The sequence below is a fragment of the Liolophura sinensis genome, chromosome 1, assembly GCF_032854445.1.
Source record: "Liolophura sinensis isolate JHLJ2023 chromosome 1, CUHK_Ljap_v2, whole genome shotgun sequence".
Lineage (NCBI taxonomy): Eukaryota > Metazoa > Mollusca > Polyplacophora > Chitonida > Chitonidae > Liolophura > Liolophura sinensis.
The window spans coordinates 34,125,310-34,143,385 of NC_088295.1; the positions used below are offsets into that span (position 1 = coordinate 34,125,310).

The 18,076-nt window shown below is 40.0% G+C and overlaps 1 protein-coding gene across 1 annotated transcript; it reads right to left on the reverse strand.

Moving 5' to 3' along the window:
- Positions 1-7,434: 7,434 nt before the first annotated feature.
- Positions 7,435-17,325, reverse strand: LOC135480688 (UDP-GalNAc:beta-1,3-N-acetylgalactosaminyltransferase 1-like). The gene is made up of 4 exons (XM_064760630.1): positions 17,270-17,325; positions 15,507-16,611; positions 9,449-9,489; positions 7,435-7,522 (listed from the first exon to the last, which is right to left on the reverse strand). Exons 2-4 carry the CDS (start codon positions 16,578-16,580, stop codon positions 7,435-7,437), a joined length of 1,203 nt encoding a protein of 400 aa, XP_064616700.1. The 5' UTR covers positions 16,581-16,611; positions 17,270-17,325.
- Between the last annotated feature and the right edge of the window lie 751 nt (positions 17,326-18,076).

Here is an 18,076-nt window from a genome sequence, read left to right on the forward strand (position 1 = left end):
CCCGAAGCTCAGAATGCACTGGAGAAGAGATCACTAAAACAATGACATCTTTGCCAGCGAGCGCGTCTCTAATCGGGTTAAGTTTCGGACAGGAGATTTTCAAAGGCACAGAGTTTGTCTTGGCGTTACAAAACACTGAGCGGATATATGTCAATGTGAATTTGTTACCTCTAACCAAGTTAGGCAACGAAAACTGACCAAGTCGTTAAGTGGTCATGAACTCCTGTCTATGTACATTCAGTGGTTTGAAAGATCTACCATGAGTAACTTTCCATGGTGGTTGACTAGGGCCAGGGTATAGCCCCTGAATCACCAATAACAGGGTAAACCCGAGGATAGAAACAATGACACGTCGAACATATTTGCAGTACTTCATGGTTATTCACCAAACACCTAGCAATCATTTTATCAGTATTTTATAGCTCTACAATGCATGTTCACATACATGCATCTTCGGAGGAAACCTTTTATCCACTCTCACGGTGCTCCTCGCTGTGCAAAAATCTCTTCTTATAGTTTGACTAACTTCATATTGCTATAATGTAAATTTGCATAAACGAAGAACCACCGTGGGGTACGATCGACGCCTGAACACTAACGCCTGTTTCTCAGAACCGTCCAACATTGTAGTCCGTTGGCGCTGTGTTCACTGGAACAGGGCTTGGTCTGTGATGTCTCTGTCGGCCTGCCTCCACTGAGTGGTTTGTCTGTTGCTAAAATCGATCCCTTTATACTTTCCCTGATTGCGAATTGGTCCGTTCTCAGATACAGCTGTACAGGGCTAGAGTTTACTTTCAGAATCCCTGTGGCATGCCGATCACCACGGTATGGGCACATCCACATCGATTCTCTCCTCCAAATTACTTACTCAGAAGTGTGCTCCTTAGCTTTTGATGATGATGCTTGGCTCAAGTTAACTTATTTATACCGGCAAAGAAATGAACACGTGTATAAAATATTTTTCTCTATATAGTAATTATACAGAAATGTATCACGTTAGCATTTAACAAGTTTTCAAGCTGCTTAAGACATGGTGTTAAGGGGTTTGTCAGTTGCTACTGTCTAAGCATTTACATGAACAGCTGGAGTAAAACCTCACCTCTGTCACAAAATGCCCTTTGTGAAGCAACGACGTAGTCTAGAAAGCATGACGCACTAACACACGAGAGGCCTTTCCCTCACACATGTCATCTATCCTTAAAATAAATAAGTTTGTGACATGTTTCATTTATTATTGTTGCAATGCTCATTAAGTCGATCATATGATAGGTAATATTAGGTAACCCCAACAAAGACAAATCGACAAAGATCCGCCATTCAGATGTTAGATGGGGCCAATTGCCAACTTTATATGACACTACAATCAAAGTTCTGGCTCTACTCTCTATGCTGTTGACTTTTATATTTCATTCCATCCTACTCCAGAATTTCCAGTCATTCAAAAGATTACTTCACTCCACACCCACAGGAAGATTCACACACTTCCAGGACCATTATTGTATAACCAGGATAGAGCACTTTACACACGGTTAGCACATGGCTACATACTTAAATATATATCGACCGCGTGTAGTGAAGGTGTAACTAAGATACTACTAACCCAAAATAATACCACGGTATAGTAAATATCGGAACCCCGATACACACCTCTATTCAAATTTGACACTTAAGTATGTGAAAGACGTCAACAGTACATTATCCTTCCGAAATGTAATGGCAAGTCATAATGCTGGAATTTTCGAGATATTAAAGACGGAATGCCCGAGATTCTGAATTCAATTCCACAGAATCGCTCAACCCTGTCACAATATGCCCTTATTGTGCAGACGTCCTGAAGCCACGACGGGCATAGAGTCTGGAAATCATGACTCACGAACACACGAGAGACCTTTCCTTCACACATATGTCACCTATCCTTAAAATAAATAAGTTTGTGACATGTTTTATTTATTATTGTTGCAATGTTCATTAAGCAGATCACATGATAGGTAATATTAAATGTTAATCTGTTGTTCATTGAATATTCCACATTTTTTAATCAACTGATTTCCTGCAAAGATAAAGAAGTGCAAGTTTTGATTTATGGGCACGAGATGCTTCCATAAACATTTTATGTGCAAAACGATATTTTTGTCTGTCTTGCGAATGTGAGAACTCCAAAGGAAACCTTCATTCCTCCTCTTAACGCGTCCGATGAAAATTGGTCTATATCAACACAAAATATGTGCACAATTTATGGCGAGTGTTACTCCATTGTTTGCATCTGATTGAGTTCGATGCTTAGACAGTTAGCTCTCAGAGTAGTCTCCCCTATTTCCCATGTCTTTGAGCTGCAGTTTGTGGCAAAATACGCAATAACTCACTATCGTAACCAATATCCAAAACAGCATACAACATCAACCACAAATGCAGTTAGAAGTAAACATTAGGACTTCTTTTTAATAAAGCAGTCAACACTCTTCAATGATGCCGGAAAGACACGAGGAACTTTCTTGTCCCCTAAATCTTGTATTCAGATCGTAAACCATGCTAATTTGTTGTTATTAATCAAAGAAAATGCATCTCATTTGCGCTTTGACTGCAACTGATGGGAATTAATTCAACGGGATGTATAAACAGCCCCTAGCCAAACTATGCCTATTCGTCTTGTTGTAAACGGGGAGTGTAACAGGAAAATCGCAGTTTTCATTATTGCCAATGACCGATTCAGCTTGGTTCAGCAAAGGCTTTCGTCACGATATTGCTGAAAAATTGCTGTTGTTGCCTTTATCCCTGCATTCAACGGGTTATAAAACACAAGACTTATCTTATCGCGTCTGTGAAAATCAAACCTATGTCTCGTGTAATATTTTGCACACTCCAACAATATTTACCTGTACATTGTCATTTATATTGGACAATAACCTCTACGGGCCTCCGTTAGCGCGGCAGCGCGGCGCTATGACCCAGGGGCCTCCTATCAACGCGGTCGGTGTGAGTTCAAGTGCAGCTCATGTTGTTCACCGGTCGTACGTAGGAAGATCTTCTAGCAACCCGCGGATGGCCATGGGTTACCCCCAGGCTCTGCCACGTTTCCTCCCAACATGATGATGGTTGCCATCATATAAGTGAAATATTGGTAAAACATCAATCAAATAAATCAATAAATAGCAGCTATTGGTCAGTAAAATCGGTCGTTTGTGGGCAGTTTTATCACGGATCGTCAATGCAATAATTTTTTCTTGCCTCCATTGTTGTCGGGATCATTGTGGCGGTAAAACAGTCTACAGTGCACGTAAACCGCTTATATGACCTCACATAAATTTAGGGTTCACTTGCCTAACACCAATATGACGTGCACTGAACAGGCGTATTAATCTGTGTCGTCCTCTTCACCGTCACAATATATTCTGTTTCAAACCATTGGCGCTGCATGACGAAGACGCTGACATTTTCTAGAACTTTGAATGCTCGAAAAAATACATTTTGATGGAATGTTTCACGCTGAGATTAATAAATATTTAAACTATGGGGCGGCGGCTGTGTTTGTAAGTGAAGTAAATCTCAGACATTTTCAGACAAACAACGGTATCACTCCAGGTAAGTAACGAACGTCTTAACGGAAGCCCTTAAGATTGGATTCGAGCTTACGATATGATACCAGTGAAATCCTTAAGCCTACCACTTGTGCCCGCCGCCCTCTCCCCACCCCACTTCAACCAGCATATCTACTTCATCACACCACCTACCACCACCCGCACCACCACTCCCGGGTTACAGTTCAGCGCTTAGCTGCCCTCGCGCAGAGCTGAGGATGGGAGTCTGTGGGTCGTACGCCGGGTTGCCAGAACACATGGTGGTATTATATCATCACGGAATCTGCTCTCTGTACGCTATTTGTTTAACCTGGAGACCGCAGTATTTGTACTGTGTTCTGTGTTACTCTGAGGTGGACAGTGAAATAGCCTACGACAGACACTGCATGCGGTGTTAAACATCACAGAAACTGGCTGTAAGCTTTACACACCACAGGTAAGAACTTCATTCCTATTACTTAAACCACGAAAAGAAACTTAATTTATCTTAATCAAATAATGAGTAAAACGTAACTTACATTAATTACTACATTAGTCCATTAAATAGCAAAAACACGCGCTCCGTGTGAATACATAGGCCCTAACTTACTCCTTTAGCACAGAAGACTCAGTGAAGAAAGTAAGAAGTTCGGTTTATATGAAAGTAAGTATTGCATGGCATGGTTGCCACGTTTGTTTACAGGTAGGCTTTACTTCCGTGTCTTTCCAGAGGCTGTATAACATTACAAACCTAACTCCTGTGCAATCTGGGGGAAGTACTGCACCGACAACTTTTGTCTACCTGGGCAGGAGTGTATAAATAGTCGTTGTAATCGAGGTGTTACCATGGTTACCATGGGAAGGGAGTTTGAAGGCCTTGAAACATCTGCCTGAGGAATGATATCAAACAACCCCCTTTAACGATGAGAGTGTTTACACCACAGCTAAGTAAACAGCTGGAGGCCTGCTCCAAAACACACTTCAGTGGTTAGCGGTTACCGCTTGGCGCGGTTTGTTTAAACGCTTTTGACACAGTTTCTCATAAGTTTCAAAAATGTTACCTTCTAAATTCTTTTATTCTCGTTTTGACTGAATAGATACTTTTATGAAGTTAAAGAATTCAGCGCAATGAAAGTAACCAGAGACTTGTTATATCGCCAGGTGCACAGATACCGCTTCGCCTTCCTTGGGCTATCTGCAAAAGAGGACTGAAGATGAGGTATACCTGTAGAAATCTGTTGGGGTTAATTGGCTGCCTAACGTTTATCATCATTTCCGGTAGGCTGTGGTCTCTTTTCGACCAGAGGACACAATTTCTTACTATCAGGAAAAGTCTCCTGTATTTGCCCCAAAATATACAGAGTGTGAAACGTCACTCAAAATCAGAAGATCAGCGGTTGCGATATCCAGATCACAAATACTTTATACCCCGTCCCCACGTGGTCAATCCGCACAATTTTGACTTTTTGATTAAGAGTGTGACGGTTTGCCGAAATTCCACCCCATTCTTATTGATCGTCGTGCCGTCAGTGTATCACCACGCCTTGGTACGGCAGGCCATACGGGCCACATGGGCAAGTGTTACCAAAACTTCTGTATGGCCGGACGGATCCACGTTACCGAAAATTGCCTTGATATTCATGTTTGGAACGATACCAACCGTGAAAACGAATGTCGTTTTAAAATACGAAGCAGAAACCTATGGGGATATTGTACAAGAAGATTTTATTGACACTTACTTCAACTTAACCATTAAAATAACCGGTGCATTGCTATGGGTATCTAAATATTGTCCTGGAGTCAGGTATGTCCTCAAGGCTGACGAAGACGTTTTCATTAACATTCCGAATCTTATTGCTGTGCTGACAGAAATTCCCTCTTCAGTTCTAGGACGAATTGAAAGTAATTCGAGAGCTCTAAGATACGGCCGTTGGAATGTGAGAACAGATCTCTACCCATTTGACTATTACCCAAACTACGCGCAAGGCAATGCTTACGTCATTCCCGGCCCATTAGTGCCTCTGTTTTATAACGCGTCCTTGTATTTGCCATTTCTTCCGATCGAGGATGTATTTATAACGGGCTTCCTCAGCCTGTCCACCGGAGCGGAACTTGAGAACATTCCTGGATTTACCTTTTCTCTACAAGCAGAACCTGTCTCCTGTAACTTTTCCTCGAAAGGACTGATTTCAAAAACGAATATGTTGCCCTCGGATTTATACCTAATGTGGGATATATTAAAATCAAATTCTTTATGCCAAGAAGATTTTCACATTAATCGGTGATTAAACTTTTAATGATGAAAGTATGACGTATTACCCAGTGGTTCGTTTTTATCCATCTATCTGCCAAAAACAGATTCCTTGTCCGGTTAACAGAGAGATATGACAAGAAAAAAGTGATAAGCCAGATTGCTCTTGTGTATTGATCATTCAGGTCTAAATTGTATTTATCATTGAAAACAGGCCGGATTCACAAGTAACGTGTGACTTTTTGTCAACTACCACACTGTTGTCGGTGATTTGGTGCACTCTCCATGCTGCTGCCTTTTACATGCATTATTTAATTAACAATTCAAACCGAAAGACGAAAATTCTCTGATTGCAAGACTTGAAGGCCAACGAATACTGACTGGATTTCAGTCCTTCCTAGATCTGTTTTCCTAAGATTCGCAAACACTAAAATCCGTTTAATTATAACCCATTAATTAACTATAATTTACAGTAACACATGCGGTTCATGTAGGGGCTGCAACAACAACATAGTAACATTGTTTGCCACACTGTATATAATGTATTCCGTATAAGAAAGACCTTCAAACAACATTTACGTCCATCATGTGTGAATACTGAGTACCGGTAGTTGACTGTTGTGCAGTGTTCATGTAGTCTAAATCCAAGTAAATATTTTGATTAATAAAATGTAACATGCACAATAGCGTAGTCTGTATAATATATTACTTCCTATGACCTGCCCATCGCCTGGTAGACTTAGCTCGGTACGACTAAGAAGCTGAGTACGATTTGCTTGAGTACGACTTCACCATGTTATCTTGAGATAACTTTACTTTTCTTCTGCAATATGTAAGTGCTTACATTCCAACTTTTATGGCATAAAAACAGCTGAACAGCTAACATGTATGTTGAGCAACACCATACGGCTTCGACCAGCAATACTGGTTTACTCATATACTCTCATATACTCATATTTACTCATAGCAATACTCATTCTAATGAGTCAGCTGTCAAAACACTGCTGTGTAGGCTGTACACACGGATTCCGTATTCGTGTATATAGGTTTGAAAATAACAATCAAATCCACATGATGGATGTAAGTGTATAGAAAAAGTCTCAGATGTAAGGTATTCACATATATTTTAGACAATAACTTCAACACACCTCTATCTCATTGCCTTACAGTGTTGGGCAGGTTGTTGTGGCACCGCCTAAATGCACCTCATTCGTCACATCTGTTTTATAAATTAATTAATCATTTTTATTAACACTGGCTTCAGTAGGCGCCATTCGTATGCTTATAAAAAAAACATCTGAAAACAACTGAAATTCAGTCAAAATTCGTTGATGTTTCCTTTTAAAATTGTAATTTTAATTGTCCAATGACAATTTTTATGTCGTTAGAAAATTGGTTCCATAGTTTACATCATGAGCCTTAAATGGGTACGTGTAAGTAATTTTGACAGGTACATTCATCGGTTTAAAGTTTTCTCCTACCTGTTAATTAATTAAATCAATACTATTTAATGAGATTTATCAGGAATATTTAACTATATTTATCCTGTAAAAACAGTCTAATGCATGTGACTAATATTTTGACTCTCGATTTTGAATCATGCCGTAAACAGTATGCGTCAACCCCGGCTTAAGATGTGTATTTTTTTTCTTTCATTTTAGATGTTGTCATTCTCACGTCGAAATCCACATTGTGTCCTGGGTCTAACATGTTCTCGCTAGAATAAGCGAATATGTATGGTTGGAATCCTCTCCATATGGCACAATGCCGAGTTCATTAATTCATTAATTAAACTTCCGCTAAGACCATTGTTGATAAGCTATTTGATATATAATGCATTCGTATATTTTAGCCGTATTGCTTTGAAGCATCACTGTAATTTTTTGTAGCTAATTCTGCTTAAGCCATTGTCCTAAGGGGTGTGTGATTTGCTACTATTTAAGTATTTACATGAGCAGTTAAAATAAAACCCTAACTGAAGTAAACTGACAACAGGCCGTATTTTACCGGTTACGCGTGAGCAATTTGCAAGCTATCACACTGTCGTCGCTGCTTTGGTTTTACACTCTATGTATATTATATATATTAACACACAAAGAGGTTTGATGAATGATGCATTTCGTCCTATTAAGTTAAACCTCCCAAAGTAAGTTATAAGTAGAACTTTGTAGAGTATTGCCAGTATTTCAATGAGTTGTCTCCGAAGACAATCCCTGAACCAGTGAGACATCGTGTAGTAATCCAACGCCAGTCTATCTAATTTGATGGCTGCGTGTAGCTCGAAGTAAGGAAGTTTTGTCATGTGCACGACGAGTAACACCCATAAATAATAATAAAAAAATTACGTACTTTTCTGTGACAATTCCATGCGCCTGTCTCGCGCTGAAGCGTGTGATACAGATCATTAATCGTGACCAGTAATAAGCACCACATGTAGATAATTTACATTCACTATACAGACTAAAGCCTTGAATATCTTATTCTAAGTCAGGTTCATCAGCTGTGCACAAAGGTTTTTGCTTTAAAAAGGGTGCAAAAAGAAGTGTTTAGTTAAATACAATCGATATCGCCTATGTAACAGTATAATTAAGTAGATGAAAATTTACTTTCTGGGTTCCAATATTTGCATTCAGGAACCTACGGACTTGAACAAACAGCCACGTGCAGAAAGTGTTGTAGAGGATTTCATCTGAAGTCACAAAAACTCATCGTTATCTATAAGCCAGGTTAAATGTCTGTCATTTACTATATCAGCTTTCATGTGTTATTTATTAAAGTGGGGCGCAGTCCGGCTCGAATGATATTCAGAAACGATATCAAGTAAGTGGGGAGAGAGAAAACAGAGGCGGTTATTTGGTAAAGCGGGGTGCAATCTGACTCAGATCCCGAACTGATATCAGGTATTGAGGGTAGGGAGTGGGTAACAGAGGCGGTTATCTATTAAGCTACAACGCAATCAGACTCCACTGAACTTAATTCCCAACAGCTAGATCTTTTCTAGTGAGAGGAAAATAAACACGGATGGCAATGTGGCAAGTGCCATTGACCAGCATCTTCGTCATGCATAGGAGCTGAATTTATACATCTACAATTTAAACTTATTGTCGAGACTTTATTTTCAAGCCACTACCTTCTATAGAAAGCCAGTGTTTTCCTCCAACACTCTCCAGTGCACTGGGTTGCCTAGGTTAAAACTGAATGTTAGTCTTTGTGCAAAAACTTATTTTCAACATTATATTAATAGATATGTAGTTTCGGTCAACAAACCGGATGTTTGTCAGTAGATACAGCTTAACGTACAGATGGTTGGTTTATGTACTCAGCAGTCTAACATTATAAGCAATCAAATATTGACCTTCGAATTCTTTAGTTTATATTGTTTATTAATGTACTACAATATTCTCGAGAAGGTCTGAAATTTAAATAGGTGCAGGTGACATTCTGTTAGCTACAATCGAAGGCTGTGACGTTACAAATGCTATAACCAGGTACACATTTATCATTGGAAGGATATTTTTTCCTCGTCCAATTTAATTGAATGTGCTTTGGGCAAGAAAACTCTTTTCCAACATCAGAGAGGCAGAGAACCGATACGGTTTTCCATGGGATGCTTCGTGGTGGTGTTGTTTTCCCTACTACTGACAGTTTAGTCCGTCTGGTGGAGCGCTCTTCCCTGGCGTCATTCTATAGGCACCAATACCAACATCGTCATGAACAAGCGAGCAATAGCCACGAGTTTTGTCAACACCGTGATGCCAATGAGAACGCCTTTAGTGACGCAACCCGAACAGTCCGCAAACTTTACCGACTACGTCTTGAAATTGAGGCAGGACATTATCAAACACCAAGCTCTGGATCCTTACTTCATTCCCAGAGACCACAAAGTCAACCCTTATAACTACTCATTTCTGATTGACGGTCGGGAAATGTGTCAAGGTGACCCTCCGTTTCTACTGATTGTCGTAACGTCTGTGTTTGACCACCAGGAAGAACGCTGGGTTATTCGGGAAACTTGGGGAAGTGTGACCAAAACTGGTCAGTGGGCTGACGGCACGAAACTACCAGTGATAAAACCTGTGTTTTTATTTGGAATGACTTCTAATACGAATATTTTTGGAAAACTGGAGAATGAAAGCATGGAATATGGAGACGTTGTCTTGGCCGATTTCGTGGACAGTTACAAAAACCTAACCATCAAATATATGTCAGTTCTGTACTGGACCACCCGATACTGTCCTGACGCAAAATATTTGCTAAATAACGACGAAGACACCAATGTCCATTTTCCCCGGCTTCTACACGTCTTGAACAAAAGTTCGACAAACTCTGTATTTGGATTTGCGCGTCAAGGTGCTCGAGTATTTAGGGACGAGTTGTTTAAATGGGGTGTGTCAAAAGAGGAATACCCAGGCGATGTATACCCGCCATACATCTATGGTCACCATTACATCATTCCGAGCAATCTGATTGGGAAGTATTTATCCATGGAGGACGTGTTTATTACTGATATTGTACGTCGAGTGACCGGAGCAACTCTACAAACCACACAAGACATTCTAATGGTCAAACGATGAAAAGGGTAACGAAAAAATAAAATAAGCAGCTATTTAAAAACTATGGAGCAAACATTTTCGTTAAAGTTAAAACCGGACGCCTGACAAATATATCGTTTACAAGGCTTCATCATTGGGCTACTACGCCCAAAAATGTGACTTATAGTGACGAAATACATATTTAAGACATTTTATGAAAGTATGTCTAGAACGAGTTTCTTGCACATGTATTAAGCCCCTGACATAGTGATAATCTTCTTACTTACATGTGCGGACAGCTAAAACATGAAACATCTTTCATATGATACTGACGGCAACGATGTTTTCATGTGTATTTTATTCCCATTTCACAGAAGTGAAAGAGATAAATGGCATACTCTCTCATCAGAATTAAAGTGTCTTGATTACATTGGGTTAAGAAGTGCTTTCTGTGTTTGTGGATAAAAATAATTTTAATCGTAAATTCTTTCTACGATTTAAGATTCATTGACTGCAAGAAATGCCAGGATAAAACTTGACAATTTTAATATCATGGCCATGACTCATCACGTGCTTGAATCTTGAAACTACGAGCCGTCTGCATTTGACTGAAAAATTGTTAAGTATGACGTTAAACCTTAAGCATTCATTCATTCAAAACTACGAGGCGGACACTCTAGGCCCTCCGGTCCCTTGTTCACAGTAACTCATCTTTCTCATATCTTACAGTAATAAAGTGAAAAACGCATGACATACCCGTTTTAAACCCCAAACGTGTACATCCAAGCCTCCACTGGTCTGGAAAAATCATTTTTTGATTGATTTATTTATTTTTTTGATTGGTGTTTTACGCCGTTCTCAAGAATGTGTCACTTATACAACGGCGGCCAGTGTTATGGTGGGTGGAAACCGGGCACAACCCGGGGGAAACCCACGACCATCCGCAGGTTGCTGAAAGACCTTCCCACGTACTGCCGGAGAGGAAGCCAGCATGAGCTGGACTTGAACTCACAGCCACGAGGGCCCCTCATTTTTCTTTTTTTTTTTTTTAGTATGGCATTGCACACAAATGGAATAAATAAATAAATATCCTGCGGCGTTTAGTTTAAGGATGGGAGAAATTGGAGTGCCTGGAGTAAACCACCACTTTTCGTCAGGTTTCTGAATAAAAACTTCCTCCCTTGAAATCACAGCCGAAGCAAGGAGAGCGGGATTTGATGCCATGACGTCATTGGTCAGAGGCTTGTTGGCAATAGTGAGAGCAAAGTTGGATTGCCTGCTTGATTGTTAACTTGGGGATGTAACGTAATTTCCATTATAACTGTTGGTTACATTATCAGAGCTCCCAGTGAGCGCCCCCCCCCCCACCCAACCCCACGGCGAAGACACCGGCTTCAACTTTTTAATATTGAGAGAAATTTTAATCAAATATTAAATTGAACGGTATGACCAACTAATTTTCACTGGGTTTCAGTTGTTTCTGGTTGGTTTTCCATTCATACGTGACACACGCAAACTTAAAGCAATTTTAATATAAACGATTAATTAGCTAATTTCTAAAACGAAAATTACACAAGTAGGTGCTACAACAAGAATATTATACTAATGTTAGCATACTGTCTGACAATGCAGAGGTGTGCTACAGCTGTTTGCAATGTATGTGGTGTAGTACATGGGCATGCCTTATATGAAATACACTTTCTCAACACAGACGTCCATCAAGTGCTGTGTGTATCATAGATTTTTACTCAAAAACCTGTGAATGTTTACATCTTGATTACGCCATCTGACGGAATGAATGATTATGGCTTAGCGCCACATCCGCAGTAGCCCAGACTATATGTCGCATTTTGACAGCTAACTGAGGTTTTTTAGTTGAATTTCTACAAGATCAGTGATATAAGATCGTTCAATATACCAACCGCGCAGCTGTTTCTGTCATTTTCGTGCAGATGTGGGAACTCACATATAGATTACTATATCAGTAATTTTAACAAGAGTTATTTAAGCGGAACTCTTCAATCCATAATCATTCATTCATTCATACAGAATTAGTTTGTCATTTCTGTTAAAGATGTTCGACGAATGCAGTCACTGTTGAAAAGGGCAGCGACACGTGAAAGTGAAGCTGAGAAATATTAAGTCAGCTACAGCTCAGCCTGGTAATAAAACAGGGCCTAGTGCAAAACGATATACTATGCAGCCTCATGGTCAGTAGAAATTGTTTGAAGTAACAACATGTCAAGTGTTAAACCACGTGCATTAAACCTTAATGTCAAATAAAACTCTTACTGGACGAGTAAAATACAGTAGTCAAAACTTTAGATTTGTTTACTACAACAAGCTTTGTGAAATCTGAATTCCATCTGCTTTAGGTCAGACATAATAACAAACACCCACTCTGAAACACATATACACCAAATCTGCTAACGGCCCTCTACTGGGTTTAAACTCTCAAATATAGCCATAGGTTATCGGGTTAATGGCAGAATACATGAAGAAGCTGGTCACTTGATTCATGGCAGCAGCTCTTTACAAGCAATGATTTGAAAAGCACTAATACCAGCGTGCAGTATATAAGTGTATACACCACTCAAGTATGGGTCTGTTATTAATTACTTTTTGTCAGGGTAATTAAGAAAATACAGATAAAAACAATCTTTATTCACCAGTTAAAGTTCACAAATCCATACGATGTTGTCACACATCTACCTATAATCGCCAGTAATTCACATCTAATTAATGGGTACGGATACGGATTTCTTGTCAATTAGTTGGATTAGTTGGACATTGGACATTGGACTAACCTTCAAAATGACAAAATTTGCACGAATTATGAGCACCAGTAAAGCATCATTTACACATCTTTTCCTTAGTCTCGCCTTGTGATGTCTTTGAGCTAAAGATGGAAAACTGCGTGACTTTCTCTTGTCTTTCGCAGTCCCACTCCTCGAGAGGCATTTTTCTCAGGCGATTGGCCTGGTGCTTGTAACCTCTAAACTATGGAAGCCGGTGAAGGCCATCAGCTTTCCATGCCTTACTGTCATCGTGTCGCATTACTGCGTCATCATTTCGCGCTACTGTGTCATAGCTTCGTTCTATCGCTCTATCGTTTCGCGCCATCCCGCCATCCCGCCATTGCGTCATTTCATCGTTCGATTGCTCAATCATACCATAGTAAAATGGTGCGATAATGGCCTTAGCCTCCTTCCATACTAACCCATACCATGAAAACGTCAGTATATAGGTAAAAATTAGTCTCTAACGTGTAATACTGAGTCAAACAAATCGGTTCAATCAATACCATAAACTGAACTTCAAGCAATCGCATTATGTTGTAGAACTAACAAGGGACTATCGGATATGCACAAATCGACACAACAGACTATTCTCAACTTTTACACGGCTAACGTGCCGGCATATAATTTCAACTCCGTAGTATTTATTTTGATGCCTCAGTGTAATGAGTCAGTTCACGTAAATATAGTATCCACGGTTAACATGAATTCCTCGATCTACGGATGACAGTCCCATAAGTGTTTTATTCCCCAACTGCCTGTGTAACATTTCATGGCGGTTGGGTTGACAGTACCGTCCGTGATGCCCAGCTGTCGATGTATGTTTCCTCGGAAATATAGTAGCTTTCACGGAAACTGGGATGAAGTGTACGTAATTGCACAAAAAGACAATAAGCGATACAAGCTCCAAAACAACGTCTCAAAAAATAGCAATCTCACAAAGTGCTGCATACAGAAAATGGAGTAATAAAAGCTGATATCTTCAAACCCAGCTCTTCAGAGTGTATGACAGTAAATATAGCTGCTCTCTACTGGACTTGAGTAAATGACTGCTCAGAAGTGGACTTGAATAAATGACTGTGAGCTAAAACAACTCCGTACCTATTTATAGATTAGTGTAAAGAAAATTCTGGGGGTTTGATCGTAAACATGTTTACAACAGCGATACATATTTCCAGAATGTACGCTCTATTTACAATGACACTGAAGTCATAAAAACCGATGCTTCGAGAACGCTCGACTCAATCACAGTGCTGGCTATAACATACACAGAGGGAAAAATGTTTGTCGGACAATGACAAATAAAACAATATAATACAATGTTTAAAGACGAGGTTTCGTAATACATGTGGGGGATCTCCGTGGTCGAGGCGGTTGGCGTGCCAGCGCGGCGCAATGACCCAGGAGCCCCTCACCAATATCAACTGGCATCACTCAGTGTAATGTTAAGTGGGGAAATTATTTATTTGATTGGTATTTTACTCCGTACTCAAGAATGTTTCACTTATGCGATGACGACCAGCATTTCGTTGGGAACCCACGACCAACCACAGGTACGAGCGTAGAGGAAGCCAGCATGAGCTGGACTTGATTCACAGCTACCGCTTTGAAGAGAGTTTCCTGGGTATTGAGTTGCCCTACCGTGCTAATCACTAGGCCACAAACGCTCCCAGTGATGTAGAAGACACCAGCTACTCGGTACCACAATGTAATACCATGTAGAAGACACAGTGACATGGCACGACACGGTCATAGTGTAATATGTTGTAGAAGACACCCGCGGTGAATGACACCAACTACGTGACACAGTACAATATGTCATGTGGAAGACACTAGCTACGTGGCACCAGACATAGCATGCATAGTGTCATGGCACGTAGACGACACCAGCCAACTGGCACAGCACAGTCACAGGGTAATGTCATGTGGATGACACCATCTATGTGGCAGAACGTAGTCACAGTGTAATGTCATGTGGATCTACCGATGGTTCGAGGTTAGCCGCCTGCAAACGGCTCCGTGTGCGCCGTCGCCCACTTATTGTCAGCAAGACGCCAGTTTGAGCGGCGCAATATTGTTTGTTATCAGGACTACCTGGAGCAGAGATGTCTCACATATCTGTAGTCATCACACCATGTGGTAATAATTGTTTACAAGAGGAAGATGCAGGTACTGGTGTGAAAGCCGATGTGAAAGACCACATGACACTTTGTCTTATTCCAATTCACCTACCAAAGCGAGAGCTGCGTCCAAGGAGCACCAACGCTTATTATGCGAAATACATTTTGCCAAAATTCAACCGGAAATTCAAAAATATAAAAAGGATAAAAGAAAAACCAGAATTAGTTGGGCAAAGTTTTTATTTTATTGCCATATCTTTGTAAGGGTAGGAGAAGTTCTCCCAAGCTTCTCTTATTCTTAAGATTCCAACTGTATTAGCTACCTTCGTTATGTTAAAGTCACACTGGTCAAGACAGGAATCTACGCCTTGAAGCCCAGCGCCTATCGTGACCCGAACAACACCAGTAATAAACACGTCCTCCATTGATAAATAAGGAATGTACTGAGACACGTGGAATAATTTTGGTATCAAATCTTTGGGAATGGCGTAAAAGTTTCCTAGAATGTACGGTGGATATTTGTCAGGTGGATATTCTTCTTTTGAAACTATCCATTTTTCTATATATCCATCTCTGGTTACACTAAGTACTTGACCTTTGTGACCAATAATGGAGTTTGGAACTTTATCTTTCAATAATTCGACAAGCCGTGGCAGATTGACAATGGTGTCTTCGTCGTTCTTCAGAAGATATTTAGCGTCAGGACAGAATTGGGTGGTCCAATACAAAGCTGCCATGGATTTGATGGTTAGGTTTCTGTAACTGTCTACAAAACTGGCTAATACAATGTCTCCATACTGCAAGTTTTCTTCCTTTAGTGTGGAGAACAAGCTTGGGTCGTGTCTTTCTCCAAATAAGAAGATGAGTTTTATCAGTGGTAGCAGTGTCCCGTCAGCCCACATACCCGTTCTCACTACACTTCCCCAAGTCTCTCGAATAGCCATGCGGTTCTCTTGGTGGTCAAACACAGATGGTACGACAACCAGTAGAAAAGGGGATTCCCGTTGACATATATTTCGGCCATCAATCAGAAATAAGTAGTCATAAGAGTTGACTTTGTGATTTCTGGGAATGGAGTAAGGATCCAGAGCCTGGTGTTGGGTAATGTCGTGACGAAGGCTATCTATATACTCTGAGAAATTTACTGGCCGATAATTTACTAACTTTGATTTTTGACCAGACAAAGAATCTTTTGTGCTGAACTTTGTAACAGGTGATAAACGCTTGTCCTTTATATGAACCACTATTGGCCATAGCAGGCAAGCCAACAGTAACAATGAACAAAACAGAAACACATTTCCTCGAAAGAGACGACAAGTAGCCATAGCTTCTCCAGTAGGTTGGTCTTGTGAAACTCTGGAAAAAAATTATTACTAGTTTATCGGAAACAGTGTGAAAATATTTCAAAGTAAATTAGTAAATATAGAAAAAATAGAGTCAATTTATGCATTGTTTTCCACGCGGTCTATACTAGCTTAATTAGTTTGATAATATAGTTTTCCTGCCATTAAATTGAAAAAGTGCCTGTTTTTGTTACTAAAAATAGTAGAAATCAAAAAAGTTTGTATTAATGTTATTTCAAACAGACAAACTTTTTTTCCGAAATAAAAAATTTGAAAATTTTGTGAAATTTGCAAAATAATATTTTAACATCTTAATGACATCAGCCAGAGAGGAAGCCAGCATTAGCTGCACTTGAACTCACACCAACCGCACTGCATTTTTAATCCAATTCTGCTTGAGCTATGGTGCTAAAGGGCGTGTTATGTGATACTATTTAATCTAGTACATGTCCAGTTAGAATAAAACCCTGAGGTAAATTGACAAGAGGCCCTATTTTACGGGTGTTATTGTCACGGCTGTGACCAATTTGCCAGCTAACACATTGTCGTCGCTGCTCAGGTTTTACTCTCTAAACTGTTCGTCTTTAATTATATTGATTTACATGTGAAATCTAACTGAAACACTAATCTCCTTTCCCTAATGTCGTAACGCCATAATCATATATACGTACCAGTTTTCTGGAAGATGTAGCTCCACACAGCCTCACCCATGGGTGTTCAGAAGTTGAGAAAAAAGCGCTTTTTACATTTCATGGGGACGACCAGTTACGCAGATTGAAAGATCGGTATTGATCGACACATGTTTTGGGCAAAATTGAACAAAAAATATACGATGTTAGACACAGATGTTAATAATAAAACTAAGGTAGCCCATTAGTGCCATTCGAAATATTTTTCACATTTTCTGGAATTTCAGCTGCTTTCCAGAATTGTCCGCATTTTTTTTTCTTTCTGTATTTTTTCTTTCTCATAATCTTCATCGACAAGATATCCTTGCAATGGTTTACTCAGCGGCATGAAAATTCCTACTGCTGTGAAAAAGTTCAGTTCGACGTGGAAATCTAGGCGTCAACTCCGATATTCCTATACCACTCGTAAACCATGAAGGATGTTTCAAGTAAAAAAAACGGCCACAATGGCAGAATGTATATACTTTATTGCATGGCACTTGACTTGCCTAGTAGAATAAAACGTTGTTTCTACAATCCACAAAAAGGGTATAACTATCGGGTACGGACTGTCATACGACTTTTACAAGGTTTGACGTGCCGGCATATAGTTTCAACTCCGTCATATTTATACTGATGCCTCAGTGTAATGAGTTAGCCCACGTAACTATAGAGTCCACGGTTCAGATGAATTCCTCAATCTACGGATGACAGTCCCATTAGTGGTTTATTCCCCAACTGCCTGTGAATGTGTAGCTTCTCAGGGAGGGTAGGTTGACAGTAGCGTCCGTGATGCCCAGCTGTTGATGT